The sequence below is a fragment of the Furipterus horrens genome, unplaced genomic scaffold (assembly GCF_987537825.1).
Source record: "Furipterus horrens unplaced genomic scaffold, mFurHor1.1.pri manual_scaffold_9, whole genome shotgun sequence".
In the NCBI taxonomy this organism is placed as follows: Eukaryota; Metazoa; Chordata; class Mammalia; order Chiroptera; family Furipteridae; genus Furipterus; species Furipterus horrens.
Window position 1 is genome coordinate 49707863 of NW_028327179.1, and position 16445 is coordinate 49724307.

The 16445-nt window shown below is 37.5% G+C and overlaps 1 protein-coding gene across 3 annotated transcripts in view; it reads right to left on the reverse strand.

Annotated features, from left to right (window-relative positions):
* The window catches only part of RELN (reelin), a 650203-nt gene that overhangs the window by 98912 nt on the left and 534846 nt on the right, over positions 1 to 16445 (reverse strand). For all 3 annotated transcript variants that reach the window (XM_090287313.1, XM_090287314.1, XM_090287312.1), the window contains exons 28-33: positions 15928 to 16160; positions 9607 to 9767; positions 8213 to 8420; positions 6426 to 6502; positions 679 to 837; positions 306 to 494 (exon numbers count right to left, since the gene is read on the reverse strand). In XM_090287313.1, coding sequence (XP_090143439.1) covers positions 306 to 494; positions 679 to 837; positions 6426 to 6502; positions 8213 to 8420; positions 9607 to 9767; positions 15928 to 16160 — 1027 coding nt within the window. The remainder of the gene's footprint in view (positions 1 to 305; positions 495 to 678; positions 838 to 6425; positions 6503 to 8212; positions 8421 to 9606; positions 9768 to 15927; positions 16161 to 16445) is intronic.

Below are 16445 nucleotides of genomic sequence, written 5' to 3' on the forward strand. Positions count from 1 at the left end.
CTTTTACTATCCTGAGAAGTGCTAACACAGAATCTTAATTCTGTAAATCTGCTTATATTTTGCTCTCCTTTTAAGAAACATTAGTCATATTACACATGCTCTGTGAAAGACAGTCCCAAAGAAACTGTCATTGGGTACACCAAGTTATTATATTAGAGGACAATACAACTTTTTCCCCATAAGAGCTTCCCTCATCACAGGCAGTTATGCACACAGTTTTGCATTAGAGAATATTCTCTTGGGTTTTAGTTAATTTAGTCCTTTAGTTAATTAAATATTCTCCCTTATCTAGTCAAAATATATACCCATGTTTTCAATGAACATCAGGGCAGTATCCATAGAGAGACAGTCAATGTCAACTTGACCTCCTTGGATTCGATACCAGTTGGCTTGCAAATCTATAGAGCCATCAAATTTGTCTTGAAACCCAGTTTGAGAACTGTCATTCATTCCTATAAGGACATCATCCAAGGCCCACTGGGCTGAATGCTTTCCTGAAATCAAATAAAGAAAGCAGTTACAGAAAGTTCATTATATACAATATACATATCTTTATGACCGTGTCTTTAAATCAAGTTGTTTAGAAATTGATAGCAAATTAAGAAGCACATAATACAACATGGCTTTAACTATATAACCTAAATGCTACCGGGAAAGTTGGGGTGAGCAGCAACTTGCCATGTTGGGGTTGCCACCATCGAAAAGCTGTTGCAGGTGTCTTAGCCTCCCGTGGCAGGTCAATGGAAATGATCTGTGGTTCCAGAAATGACGTGTAGTCCAACTCTCGAAGCAAATTCCAAACTATTCCATTGTCATTTGAATATTGAACAATAAGCCCTGAGTTAAAAGACATAAATCCAGTTACTTGAACAGCTCTCCTAGAAGCAAAAAAGGTGATGAACAGTATTTTCTAAATGGCAAGACTGCAGCAGAAACTTCAAATTGCATCTCATAGAATGAGGGAACACTCATCTAACCTCCAAGAAATGAATTAGTAGACCTGAAGGCTCATCAATTTCCCGAAAGCTTCTAAGGTACCAATTCCCAGGAAAAGGAGAGGAAAAAAAAAAGCTCTTTTAAAGATCTCTCAGCTTTGTGTGAGCAATGACTAGGTCGGTAAGGGGAACATAAAAGTCTGCTTCAGATTGTATTTTTGAATTTTAGATTCTGTCCTGATTATTACAGTCTCATATCATTATTATATACTCAGAAGAAATATCTCCATATCCCCAGCACAAAATCAAGGAGTGCTGTTTTCTGCTGAATCCCCAGACAGTCAGCAAGGCCCAACGTGAAACCCCAGTAAGCAGAAGGGTCCTTTACAGGCACTTCACACTTGGTCAGACCTTGGTCACTGAAGTCTGAATGAAGCCAAATTATTAAACTGAAAAACAGAAGAGCTTACTCCTTCAAAGTTAGTTCTACTTTCCTTCCTCTGTGTCACCCTTTCCCCCTTCACTTACCCTATCTACCCAGCATCCCTCTCTCTGTCTCCAGAGTGATATGATTTAGGCCTGCACATTGAAGTTTATGGGACTTCATGTGCTACCCCTGCTACTTCTCCCAGAAACAATTTTGTTTTAAAAGAGGATACAGGTAAAGGGTAATGTTGAATGCAAAAGAAAACTTGCTAATGATGAAATAGTGAGAATCAACAGGATACATATATATATGTGTATATACACACACACACACAGACACATATAAATAAAATACACACATATTTGATGGGAGGGGGAGGAGGAGGGGGAAGAGGGGAGGGGGAGAGCTTTCTTGACATCTATATAATTGCCTTTCTATAACTGCTCCCGAAACAGGCACTTCATATTAATAATTATGATGGGATACTAAAGTAATTTCTCAGTATTCACAGAAATTATGTTTAGTAAAGTTGTGTTTGTTATATTAATTTTATTATATATTCTAATATTTTTGGAAAATTTTAAATTATTCATGGTGCATACAACAACTGTTTAATTCTCCCATTATTAACTAACTAGAATATTTCAATCCTTTATCATGCTGGATAACAAAGAGTTTACTGAAATTAAATTTAAAGAAATATTGTAATGAAATATTATAATAAAATATAAAGAAAGCCCTTTAAGACTAATTGATAGCACATGAATTTACTGTCACTGTATCTGACAAGAGATGAAGCCAGGAACAATAATGGCTAATATGCAAAAAATTAGAAATCTCAGGAGAATAAGTTCTGCCATATTTAAAATAGAAGAAATCATCATTTTTAGTGAGAGGATAAAAATAGCTCAAAGAAAAGGAACTCTTTGGGGAGATAGTATGCTGTATACAGGTGTAGTGATGGGCAGGTAACGCTTCATTGAGTGGAGGTAAGACTCATGTGTTGGAGAAAAGAGAGAGTCACATTAAAGATCTTGAAGAAAATGGAAGTTATGCTGTTTTTAGTGTTTATTCACATTAAGTTAAGGAGCATCTGGAAAAACGCCAGTCTCCAACCCTTGATGCTTGCTCAAGGGTGTTTTTAATATGATTTTGGGTGGCTAAAAGAGCAGACACTTTAAAATTTAGTTTTACTTGTGGCTTTCAATTTGTGTGGCTATGGTTTATATTTAATAAGGTGTGTATATGTCTGAGAGAGAGAGAGAGAGAGAGAGAGAGAGAGAGAGAGAGAGAGAGAGAGAGAGAGAGAAAGAGAAAAATTTAGTTATTCAGGAGGTAGACTATAGTACCAGAAATTAAGCAACATGACAATAAAATCCTTTCTAATATCTTCTCCTTGAAAGTGTGGTCCAAGGACCAGAACCTGCACCACCTGGGAACAGGCCATACCTGTGGTGGTTTTAGAACATGTACACAAATTCTTTGACTACTCCTCCCTTCAAGAAATGGAGCTTAATTCTCCTCTTTTTGAGTGAGGTTGGATATAGTAACTTGCTTGTAATAAACAGACTATGGTAGGGGTGACAGCATGTGACTTTTGAGACTAGGCCATAAAAGGCATTGCACTTTCTTCCTGGCTCACTCTCATGATGTCTCACTCTGAGGAAAGCCAGCTGAGAGGCAACAAGGAGACTCAAGCCACCTATGGACAGGTCCACGTAATGAGATACTGAGACCTTTTGCCAACAGCCATATAAGTGAGCCATTTTGGGAATATTGTAGGTCCTCCTGCTCTAACTGAGTATGCAGATGACTGCACCCCACCTAGCCTTTATCTTGTACACAACCTCATGAGAAATCCTGAGCCAGAACCACCAGTTAAGCTGCTCCTGAATTCCTGTCTCACAGAAATTGGAAGATAACAAATATTTACTGCTTTTAGCCACTCAGTTTTAGAGTAATTTGTTATGTAGCATACCAGCCCAGTCCTACTGAATCAGAATCTGCATTTGAACAAGACTCTGAAGGACTTCAGACGTACATTAAAATATGAGAAGTATGGTTCAAGAGGTCCATACTCCATTTGATTTTTGTTTGTTGCTTTACATTTTCAGGAGAGTCACAGACACCTTCAGGCAGCAACAAAGTCTGCAGCAATGAGGATCCCACAATTCCACAGGACAATAAAGAAATGCCTCCCAGATAAGTACAAGAGAGTGGAGAAATGCAATAAGGGGAAGGAGCAATATCCATTTTTTATGTCAATTGCTGAGCCTCATTAGCTGTGTCATCTAACATATTGCACATCTGAATAAACCAAGCCATTTTTGCTCATCTAGTGAGTGTTTAAGGAATGTAAAACATTTCTCTTTTTAAATTACAACTCCATCTGTATTCTACTCAGTCTTACTGAAAATAGCCTAATTTTGATTTTAATTCCAAATATGTAAATTGAGATTTCAGTTTGGGTAAGTAAAAAATTTTTACTTTCATCGCTGAAAAAGATTTGTTCAAGGATTTAGAAAGATTTACATTTTAACAACCAGTTTTTAATAAAAGGCTAAAAAAATGCCTGTGGGATGTGAATTACATGGCCAGCAGTGAGTTCAAGAAAATTGGCTCAAGAGTAGTTGAGCAAAAGTTGCTGTTTCCTAAAGGGATCCTAAGGAAATTTTCTCCAAAGGGCATGTATCAGCACCGTAATCAGACATTAAGTATAGAGGAGACCCTCATACCTATGAAAAGTGGATGCCTCCTGTTACAAGTTGGTCAGAGGTCTTGATTATTTGCAGCTCATATACAAATAAGGGTATGGACTTGTAATTTTCCAGTGATTTATACACAATTGCCACCCTATCCCAACCACAAACTATTTTAAAATAGTAATTTTATTACAAGAGTTAAAGAAAACATCAAAATATTCTACCTCTCCAATCAGGAAACAAGGTCCCGAGGACAGAATTGTCTTTTTTTGCACTCTTCAAAGCTCCTATCTCTGCACGGACAAAGTACATGCTTGAGAAGTAGTTGTTTGTTTGAACTTTGTATGGTTTGTGTGGGGTAATCTTGTAAAAACTTACCACAGTATGTCACTAGCTGGCCTAAAAACCTTCAGCTGGTTTCCACACAAATGGATTCATACCCCATCTCCTTACCATGGCCTGAAAGACCGTGCATGACCCAGCTTCTGTATGTCCCTTATTACAGATTACTCGCCAACATTTATGAGCCCCAAGCCACAGTGGCCTTCTTTCTGTTTGTCCAGTACCACAGTTCTTTTACATCCCTGGGCTTTGCTGTTTAGTCTGCCTGGAAAACTTCCCTTGAGCTGTGTTGGTTCCTTTTCAGCCTTTAGGGTTCTATTTAAATGTCACCTCCTCAGGAAGCCCCCTCCCAGACCATTCTATCTAAATCAACTCTCCCCCTGCATAAGTTTATTTTCCATCTCATTAGCTTATTTATTTTCATCTAACATCTTGCTTATTTCTTTTCTTTATTGTTTATTTCTAAGCCCTTTCAATAGAATGTATGTGCCCTTAACGGCAGGGGTTTAGTCAGCTGTGGTCAATAGTGCCCCACTGGTTCTTCCCCTTGTGGCACATGGTAGCTTGCACTTCTTGTCCCAGTCACCACACTTTCTATTTCTATTTGCTACATGGCTGACAATATCCAGAATCTACCTAGCAGCTGCTTCATTATTCTGGGTGCTGGAATGAGGACCTCAGATAACGCATGATGAAAATGTAGCACAATGGGGAAATCTTTGTATTTTGTTTTAACCCACTGAGATTTAGAGAGCTCTTTGTTATTGTAGCATATCCTACCTTGTTATGACTGATGCATCAGTCTTTTGGTGACACTGTATCTGCAGCACACTAGAACAGTGTCTGGCTTACAGTAGATTCTTAATAAATAATTGTTGAAGAGATTAGGGAACACAAAATGGTCTATAAAAGTTTCTAGACTGCTACTTCAGTAAATAGATGATCCGGATAATTACTAGACTAAAGGTACTGAGACACTCAGAAAAAGTCACTAAAGCTTTCAGTTACTGCTGCTATGGCCAAGGACATTTAGAATTGATGAACAGAGCTATCAGTAGCTTTACTGGCTAACAGGTACTGCTTAAGCCAATATGTTTTGCAAAGTCATATCTGAAATAATAACAAACTTAGAAGCTACAAAGCTCTCCATTTGCCATATACGAGATCAAGGTCTGGAGGAGGACCCATTTTATGAGCCCATGGATTTTGTGTTAGGAGTCAATTCACATTCAGATTCCCTTAAGAAACCTCATCATATTTGTAGAGCTCCTGAAGTCCACCTTGTATCCTTCCAGCCTTCTGTATTTCTTTCAGAACTGAATCATTGAAGTAGAAGATGGTATGGCTGCCTAGACAGAGTAGATGTCTGAGCAAGGAGAGAGGCAGTATGGCATGGTGGTTAAGTCACAGGGTCTGGAGTCAGTGTGAGTGGTTTGAATCTCTGTTTATCCACTTCCTAACTGCATGATCTTGGATAAGTTACTTGACATCCCTGTGCCTTAGCTTCTACATCTGTAAACTAGGACTACTAATAGTACTTATGGCAAAAGGGTATGATGGAGATTAAATGAATTAGCACAGAAAAAACACTTGATAGATAATGTTTATTATTACCAAGAATTTCTCCTTCCACCCAAGGATTCTAGTATTCCTAGAATATTTATGGGCAGAAAGTAGCATTTCATTTACATTCAGTATTGCCCTATATAAACAACTTTCTAGCCCCCTTGCCGAATGTAAAAGTCTCTGATATTTTTTTCTCTCTGTGGAAAATTAGGGTTCCCTAAAACAAATATACTTTGACCCAGAGGAGATATGATGCTTTTCAGGCTTAAGGATCTGGATGAGGAGTCTTAAAAATCATGGCTCTATGCAGCTACCTATTCCATGATGGAGGAAAGAAGTGAAGGAATGATTCAGGGGAGTGGATCAGTTTGCAAAATCCTGGCCCAACCTTGGGAGGAAAAAGAACTAATTTGCCATTAGAGGCTGTAATTGCTATCAAATATAGCAGCTTACCTTCATTTCTAGTTCTTGGTTTAATGCAGGTAATGCCTGAAGTTTTGCTTCCAATTTGTATATAAAACTGAACGAGTCTGAGAGGGAAAAAACTCTAGTTTACTTACAAATAGGTGAACTTAGGAGATTTAACCTTCTGTATTTTGACACACATGAAAATTCTTATAATTCTTAAGTATTACATTTAAACATAAAGGGCATAGAACTGCAGAAACAAGAGATTATATAGTAAGTTATTCTGCAACCATTAAAAAAGTAATTCATCTGGACATCAATTTTATTTTATAATAATGATCAAACAAAAGGAAACAGTTTAAGCCCACTTCGTTGTGACAGTATGATTAAACAAAATCACTGAAATGGAAATTGCTTAAATTGAGATAATATTATTCTTGGAAACTCAAGATGAGGAAAAAAATCTGACATTAAGAAGATCAGCTCTTTGGTCTGGGCCGTAGAGGCAAGATGAGGAAGGGAATGTCATCGTTGGGCAAGCACTGGAACAAGACACGCAAGCTGCCCTCAGATGTGGCAAGTGTGGCTACCCCGCCGAGGGGAAGAGGAAGTGCAACTGGAGTGCCAAAGCTAAAGAGGACACCCCACCCGGACTGGTCGGATGAGGCACCTAAAAATTGTATACCACAGATGCAGATTCAGGCATGGACCCCGTGCAGAAACAGCACCTAAGCCCAAGAGGGCAGCATCCAATTCACCTTAAAAATCTCAATGATTAGTTGCGAAATAAATCTTTTTTTTTTTTTTTAAAGAAGAAGCTGAATGCTACATTGGTTTAGGGCCAGATAATTACTAATATTGCTGATTTAGACTGAGATTGTTTAATTTTTCACAATTGAAACTCAGTGCGAATGAAATATGCCTCAGTCCATGGTAAACCAACAGAGTGCCTACGTGACAGGCAGACTTCCGTGAGACTCAGAAAGAAGAGCAAAGAGATGGAAAGCAGACCACATGGCACAGAACCCAAGATTTTAGTGAGAATAAGGTTTAAAAGTTTCAAACATTTCTTCACTTTTCTTTCTCTCAATTCTCAAATAATTGGTTTAAGTAAAAAGGACAGTTTTATTTCAGGTGTGTTGGTTGCTATTTCATGTGACCTTAAAACCAAGCAGTTATTTATTTTACCAGTAGGTGTCGGTGTAGGTACTTTAAATTTCTGGAGCAGTTTTTATTAGGTGAATACAAATAAACTTAGGTAAACAGGATGCGTCATTTTTAGGCAAAAATGTAAAGTTGAAAAAAAATCTTTGTTTTACCTGGAAAACTGTCTTCACAATAATGTAGAACTTTAGAAAACCAAGTTGACACAAGCGTATGTGATGACTGTACTGATTAATGAACTGTAGAAATTACCTATTTTATTACAGACTTGAAGTTATGCTTTTTACATATCAGAATCTATATAGAGAAACATTATCATGTAAACCCTCAATAACAGAACAGAGTGTTTTAGGTTAGACCAGTGCTTTTCTCACGGCACACATAAACTAATTACTAAAATCCTGCAGCACACCAAAGAATACACTTTTTGCTGATCTGACAAAAAAATACATGTTTTGATTCATTCACACTGGAGGTCTATTGTGTTGGCTGTTGTCATTTTTAAAATTTGACAATCCAAGGGAAAAGAGCTCAGTGTCTCTGACTAAATAGTCAAGTATTGCATGTTTTAGAAATTCTTGGAGTGCACTAGTTGAAAATCACTGGGTTAGGCCATATGGTGTAGTAAATACAATGTTCATGGATAAGTGTACCAATTAATGACTTACCTGATATTCCTGGTGTCCAGAGGGACAGTCCGTGCTTCCCTTTTCCCTGGGCCGTTGAAGTAGAGAGATTTGCCATCGTTAAGTGTTCCACAGCCGGTTCCAACCTGGCCTCCTGTTATCTTGTACCACAGAGGGCTGAGCTTCCCCTCAAACCTATCAAACATCTCACTGTGACTAGGCACATTAGACACACAGGTTCCTTGTGCAGCTTCCGAGAAAAGAAATGCATAGGAGAGAGAGGCTTTGTAAAGTACATTCAGCACACGGGCAAAGGAAACATTTGCTCAGGTGTTAGGGGAAAGAAACCACATGAAAATCTGTATCTCACAATTGTCTGTCTGAAATCCAGCCATCACTACCATTATCAAAAACACTATTCTGCCTCTATATTGTTTATTTTTTTAATAGAGAGATATTGGGGACCACACATTTCCATGGCTCTTGCTACTCAGAGACTTGCACAAACTGAGAAATAGATTTTGTCCAAAGTAAAATTTGTTTATTTGTTGTCCTTCTATTAGAGGATCAATAGGGGGAATTAATCCCAGGTTTAAAAAACCCACCCTGAACCACAAGTGACAGCACTCTACACAGAAGGTCTGGGACAACATATGTTTGCCTTTGGTCACGCTTCAACAAGGGCAGGCACTGAAAAGCTGGGAAGGATCTGTTTGAAGTTGGCACCAGAAGAAATTATAAAAAAGATTTTGAAGCTTATAATATTTTTTCTTTAACTTTATTCTTTAATCCTAGCTCCCTTTTTATTTTTGCTTATAACAACATAAAGGGTGGCTGTGGTCAAAAAATACTTTTCTTTTAAAGTTCTTTGTCATCTTGAATTGATCATTTCATAATTGGATTTTTACTTTAAAAGTATAAAATTACACTTCTTATAAAAAGCAATGTAGAGAGCATAGGGAGCACTTGAAGCCAAGTGATTAAAAGCTTGGGCTTGGGTTTTAGAAAATGACTACAAGTGTTTGAAGACTAGCTCCAGCAACTTCTGGTCGTGTGACCTTATTAGAGTTACTAAATCTCTCTTTGCCTCAGTTTCCTCAAATGCAAACATGGAAACAACAGTATTATTGTTAGCATAGGATTATTGTTAAAATTAAATGAGATGAAATAAAAGGCATTTACTATAGTGCATAGTATGAAGTAGGAACTCAATGTTAATTATTATTACTAATAAAAATTTGTGTTACCATGTTTTCCTCCCTTAGCTCAAAACTACAAAATATTTTAGCAACTCATGTACTTAGGTTGCAAATTCCTACAATTAGGACTTAAAGAAGAACAAACTTAGAATCTATTTCCTTGGAAGAAGTGACATGATATGTAGTAACTAGAGATACATATTTTACAAACAATCAGACACATGTCTGAGGCCTTACCGGTGTACCCCAGGTCACAGAAACACATCCCTGAAACACAGTCCCCGTGGCCACTGCAATAACTGGGACAAGGCTCAGATATGTACACTCCATCCAAACCAAAGGGAGGTACATTCTTCTGAGAGCTGCTTTCCTGTATCCATCGGAATCTGATCTTATTGCTGGAAAAAACAACACATGTTTCTTGTACCAACATCTCACAGCTAAGCACTCAATTATAAAACAGTTAAAAGAATTAAAGAGAGATTAAATATTTATTTTAACTCATCTACCTGACTGGACACTTAACCTTCATAAGGTGTCTCTCTCAGAGCTTTCTCAAAACTTCCTGATTTCTTCTTCAGCATATATGTTTTAATATCATGAGGATATCAGGTATGAAAGATTTTTGATGTCTAGGAACATATCATAGGTTTTTACCTGTATATTTTAAGAGGCTATTTGGAAATTTTTGAAACCACCAGATAGAATATTCTTTGCTAGGACATATAAGAGGGCTCTCCCTAGTTGCCACTGGTATGATTCTGGTAGGAAAGAGTAAAGTTTGTACTGACAGCTTTATTCCCAACTGTTGCCTTCCTCTTCACTTCTCATCTTCAATTCTTCAAGAAGCTCATTTTATGAACTCTTAGCAACCAGCTGGGCCACCAGTGAACACTGGTTAACTGCCAAGAAACAAAGGAGTGACCTGGTCCCAGTGCTTCAAAACCCTGGAACACCAGCGGGCTGGGCTACTGCCCAGTCCTTCTCCCCCCCACAACAGTTTTGAGGCTGCCAAACTAATACTTGTCTCAGCTGCTTTCCAATCTTTTCAATCCTTTCAATATATCCCTTTCCTTTTTCAGTATATAGAAACTTGTACCCATCTATAATTTTGTATCAGGAAAATACATTTTCTTTCTCAGTTCTACTCATATCAAAGAGGGAAGAGGGATTATATTATCTAGATTTCAATTAATTTTGTTGCCAATGTTTATAGACTTTGGAGTGAATCAGTAAACAATGGTAAAGAATCTTAAAGATTAATGAGGATTGTCAAAGATAACTGCAGACAAAGATGTTTCCTTCTTCCTCTTTCATTGTGAAAATAATATGTCAGTATCAGAACACATTTCTTTCTGCCTCTTCAAGAAGCTTTGGCAATTTGGCAACACTGAACTATAACTATGATTTTTTCTTTATTGTATTAAGTTACTCACTTTTGGCAAATTTGCAAAATGTAACCAACAGTGTTGTTAACTAGAAGTAAAAGTGTTCAGAGCTTAATCATCTATTAACACAGTCTTAACAAACATTCTCAGTGTGTTAAGAAGAAGGTGAACACAGCTTTTATTTTCTTTGGAGCTAATTCGAAATACATTGGTCTTATTTTTTAAGGCAAAAGACAACTGAATTAAATATTAGAAAAATATAAACAAAAAAAAAAAGAAAAGAAAAAGGGAAATACAATTGAAGAGTCATAGACCTTAGGAAAATTCTTCCTATTGGGTTGTAATGTTATTTATCCTGTGAAGATATTTTTCCTCTTGAAGTAAATGGAATTGACAAACATAGTTTTTGCCAATTGCTCATGAAGAAAATGGTAAGGCCTCTGTGGCCCTTCCAAAATATAGGCTGCGTATCTATAATAAGAGAGGAAAACACACCGGTTCCTGATTAAGTCCTATTTGATTAGAAGTCATACTTGCTTTCTCTTTTTCTATAATAGAATATAGAGAAACATGGGTCCATAACTTCTTCCCCATGGAAAATTAAAGGAAAAAAAGAGGTAAGAACAACTTATTTTCTCCATGCAAGCTGTCCCACCCAGGCAAGAAGATGGCATCTCTCCATCAACTGCTCTGCTTCACAGAAGGAGCAGCCTCAGATGGAGGCCCAGATGCATTCAGAAAGTTGAAGAATCCTACTTTTAGGTAGAATTCTAGAAGCTTTGGTAATTTGATAGTGGATGAAGAGTAAGTGGAGCCCTTTAATCTATCTCTGATTCTTGGGGTCCTGTAATCTTCATTATAATAATAAAAACGTCAAGGTCTAATTTGGCCAGATAGAGGGCGGCACCCCGATTATAGATCCTAAGGCTGCTACAGAACCAAGAAGCATGGAGTGCTTTTAGATATTTGAGAAGGTGAAGGACCTCAGGAGCTCAGTATTAATGAATTCATATTTAAATCTTCAAAACAAAATGAGTAATCATTTGTTAATAGGGTGAGTACAGGTAGGACATGGTGAATCATATCTGAGAGTTCTTGCTGGAAACCTATATTCCAGAGTGAAAGGGCAAGAATTGGTACCTTCTTTCCTTCTTTTAATCTTTGCGAGTTGCTGTTTAGTGGGAAGGTGCAGCTCAAAGAAACAGAGGTTACACTGACTACAACTTGAGCAAGATTTGCTTCACTGAAATTTCTCCAAGTTGTACCTGGTTCCTATACCTATTGCTATTCTGTTCTCTTGGTAGCATAGTCTTGGAATTGAGCTCAAGTAATTTAACAACCTTTGGGTTGATGGAATAAAAGGAAGAACTAGTAAGAATTTACTAAAAATATAAGCATAGAGAGAAGAAGGGAGGAAAAAAGTCAGCCAAAGATAAGTTTATAAGAATGTCTAGATGCCACATAGTTTGCTTAAAAAAAAACAAAAAAACAGAGGAGATATAGCTTTGAAATTGTTAATATTTTTATGGGTGCACATGTGCGTATGTGCTACTTATGCCTTTTCAGAGACATAGTGGACTTCAGAACAATGACTTCTTGCTGAAAAGCATTAAATTTATTTTGGAAAACATACTTTAAAAAGGGAGGTGTCTTCACTGTAGTCTGTAACCTATTGCTGGTCCTTATTCCTCATTCATCATCCCTTCATTCAGCCAGCATTTACCAAGTGCCTAAAGCATGTACCAGGGCACAGTACCAGGGCAGACATATGATGAGAAGTGGAAATCCTACACGGTGCGTGTCTTCATGTAGCCCACAGTCGAGTGAGGAGGTACACTTAATCAATCCCCAGGACAAAGAAATGTAAATGTGCAACTCTAATAACTATCACCATTAAGCAGGACACAGAGCTATGATAGTATGTAATAGAGGTCTTCTACCTGATTCTCAGGAAGGTCTGGAGTTGAAGGAAGTAATAATTGAGAAAAAGACAGAATTTTATCTTATGTTGTTTTACTAGAAATAAACTATAGTGTGGTTTAACTATTCAAATTATTGAACAAACTTTCCTCTTTGTCCTGCATGTCTCAGATAAAGAAGAAATGAAAGATGAGACTCTCTGTTCCCTTCACCAATTACCTTTGCTCGGAGGATGCCTGAGTGATCTGAAGAATTGGTTTTTACACTGCCCTCTTCTACCACACTTAAGAGAGGTGATACATTTGTGTCTCAAACAAGGAACATTCTTGTGCACCTGCTTGTTCTGTGCAGAGGTGCACTGTGATGGATGGTGATGGAGGGGGACATTCTGCAGATTACTAAGCAAAGGTGTTTCTAACCCCCCCCCCCCCATAGATCAACTTTATGCAGTCTGCATAAAGCAGGCTGCATGGGAAACTGTTCGGTTGGGGGTGCTGCTGAGAGTCAGGAGGGATGTACCAGCTTACTTACCACTATCAACATCTCTCCTCTGTAGGAAAGAACCAGGAAAATTAATATGAGCACAAACTGCTCCTTTGAGAAATCAGCTTAGAATTATTTGTGAAAGAGCAATGTTCTAGGCAATTATTATAAGCATGTTGCTTTGTGGCAAAATAGCTTCAAATTTTGACAATTTTCACATTTAGAATTCTCAGCTTTCCAAAATGGCATTTGGAGATATCTGAGTTTAACATACTGCGGAAGGAACAACAACAGCTCATTTACTCGGGTTAAAGTAGAAACATATTTACTATTCTTCAGCAGACTGCTCTTCTTCAGGAATGCCACTAACCAATAAGCCAGATATTATTCAAATTAACCAGGAAGATGGATTCTATTGGAGAATATTTCTTCTGCCAAAAGCTGAGGTCCAAGAAAATATTGATACATTGGTAGCCTCACAATATTGACCCACTTTGTGATATTAAGGACAAATTTCTCTTATTTCTCATATATGGCTTTATCAATTGGGTTATTACACCCAACATCAAACAACAGCTTCAGGTTCCACTGATTATTATATGGCTTTGGGGATTCAAACCAGATTTGTTTTTGGCTCTTGATTCTGTTAACCACTTTTGTAGTGATGTCTTCCAGCATCCTTATATTGTAGCCATCATAGCAAAGATGCACCGTCTGATGTTCCCAACTTCATGGCGTGCTGCACCTATCTATTTGGATGAGCTGTGTTTGGGCCAGTTTCAGAAAAACATGTGGAAAAGCAGGCAGTGGTGGAGGTGAGAAATACAAGGGCTGCATGTCCAGCTTGAGATGGGCAGAAAGCAGGATGAAATGGAGATTTAGCTGCAAGCACAGACATATTTTTATGGAAAATGAAAGGTGTTTCAGAGGGTGAAGCCTAGAAAGTAGAACCAACAGCTGGGAAGAATAGATTAGGGAGCAGAACGGTCTTACTCAAAAAAACTTTCTTGTTTTGGACCTTATTTTGTGGGAGAGGGAGTCACTAGTAACAAGTATCTTGCTGGCTTTCAGAATTCCTACAACTGGTGTCTGCTATGTGCTTCCCATTCTTTACCTTATTTTATTATTATTATTATTTTTAGTGAGAGTGTCTGTTGTGGTTATCCAATGTTGGATATGGGTGGATATGTCTTTTTAGTTTATAGGCCTATGGATCCAGAGGAGCCATATCCAGGGAGCCATGTCCATACCCTGACCTGATATAGATTATGAGATCAGAAACTTAGTGCTGATGCTGTAACGGCAAGTTTGTCTACTGAAGCCTATGGTGTAAAGTTTTGAGGGATGCACATCTAAGTAACAAAGGAGGCAGAGAGCACAACCAACTTATCTAGCTAGATGATACACAGCAATTTGATGATTAGTTTGGTGAAAGAGTCACAAACAGAATGGTCTCCAAGAACTTTATGATTAAGCCACTCCTACAGATTGCTCAGCTTTTATCATTGCATCAGTCAGGATGAGGTGAGTTATGCTGTTGTAACAAACAGCCCCCAGTCTCTGTGGCTTAACCCAACCAAAGCTTATTTCTTGATAATGCTATATGTCCAGTGGAGGAAATCTGCTTTTTGTAGACACTCAGACACCCAGATTAATGTAAGCTTCATTTTAAAATGTTTTATGAAGCAGGGAACATGACAAAATGCACGTGGCTCTTAAAGTCACATGCTTCATTTTCACTCATATTTCATTAGACCGTGTCAAACCTTGAAGGGAGTGGGGATAGCATATTCTAGGAAGAGAGCAAACTAAATATATTGCTAAGTGGCAATAATGATATGCCAACCACATAATGAGTTATATCTGCAGAAGGCAGTGCAAATACACTTATTGTATTATGTTAGTGCCACACAGAAATGCCTTGATTGAATCACAATTTAATGTTATGTTCCACGGTTCAATTAAAAAGTGTCCACTTGAAAAATGTTCCTTTATCTTCCATAAAACTACAGTTAAAAATACTGATCTCTGTGTTACCTACTCTACTTGGCATAAGAATATATATACATACTATATATTTATTCTATAATATTGAGCATGGAAAAAATGTATCTTTAAAAATATCAGAATGTATACATTTTGTTTCTTTTTACCCAACAATGAGAACTAAATGATTCTATATTTTCCCCCTTTGTCCTAGCTGTCAGGAAACTATAAGAGTTACATTTATTGCCCCATTAATGAAACTAATTCACTTGAAGTTCTTGATCCATTTATTTCATTCCTCTGTCAACTGAATTTTAATCTTTCTATCTATTGTTGTAATAGTTATTGTACTAGTCATTTAAAGGGATCTTTTATATTGTGAGATATTTCAAATTGTCTGTACAGTGAGGCATTAATTCATAAAAAATCTATGTAAAGTGAAATATGATATAATGACATAACCCTTTTAGCCTTTAACATCTTCTGTTCACAGCTGTACTCTCAGTGCCCAAAACAGTGCTCGATAAATATTTGTTGAACAGATGAATAAATGAGTGAGTAAATTTGTTTCACAAGCATGAATGTGTGCATGTGTACACACACTCATATCTCTGCTCTGGGAATTTTGTTACAGTGCTCCTTTCCTCAACAGTCACTACTTGAATAGATAAAGCTAGATAATAAGAATTGGTTTAGTTTATTAAGATGCATGAAATAAAGATATTGAGATAAATTTATGCTCCCAAGAAACAGCAGCTATAGCACATAATAAGAAAGATACCTGGATGCAAGGGACCTTGGAATAACAATGGTGATTCTTGTCCATTCTTCAAAGTCTCCAATGTTATACACGGTAGGCTCACTCAGTTCTCGGGAGTTTCCTTCACATCCTTTGCCTGCAGAAGCTGGGTAACAGCCTTCTTTCACCAGAAACCAGGACATACCAGCATCATGAGAGTACTGAAGGAGAACTGGGGCAGCACTGCTGAACTGATTGGCACACCCTGTATTTATCTATAAAAGGGAAGCCAGAATACACAAGATTTTAGTTCCAAGTCATTATTTAACAAATTAAGTGCTACAGTAACCAGGGCCCTTTCTACTGAGTCCGCATTAAACTGACAATGATAAGACCTGAAGCTCATTTTCAACCAAGACCCTTCCATATGTTCTGGAAATCTTTGTTTAGGCAAGCAATAGGTGCTTTTTGGTAGAAAGCTGAACCAGCTGCCCATTTTGTGAATTTTAGGGGGTTATAGGAGGAAAGAGAGAAGCACTGTATCTGTGATGTTTGAACCT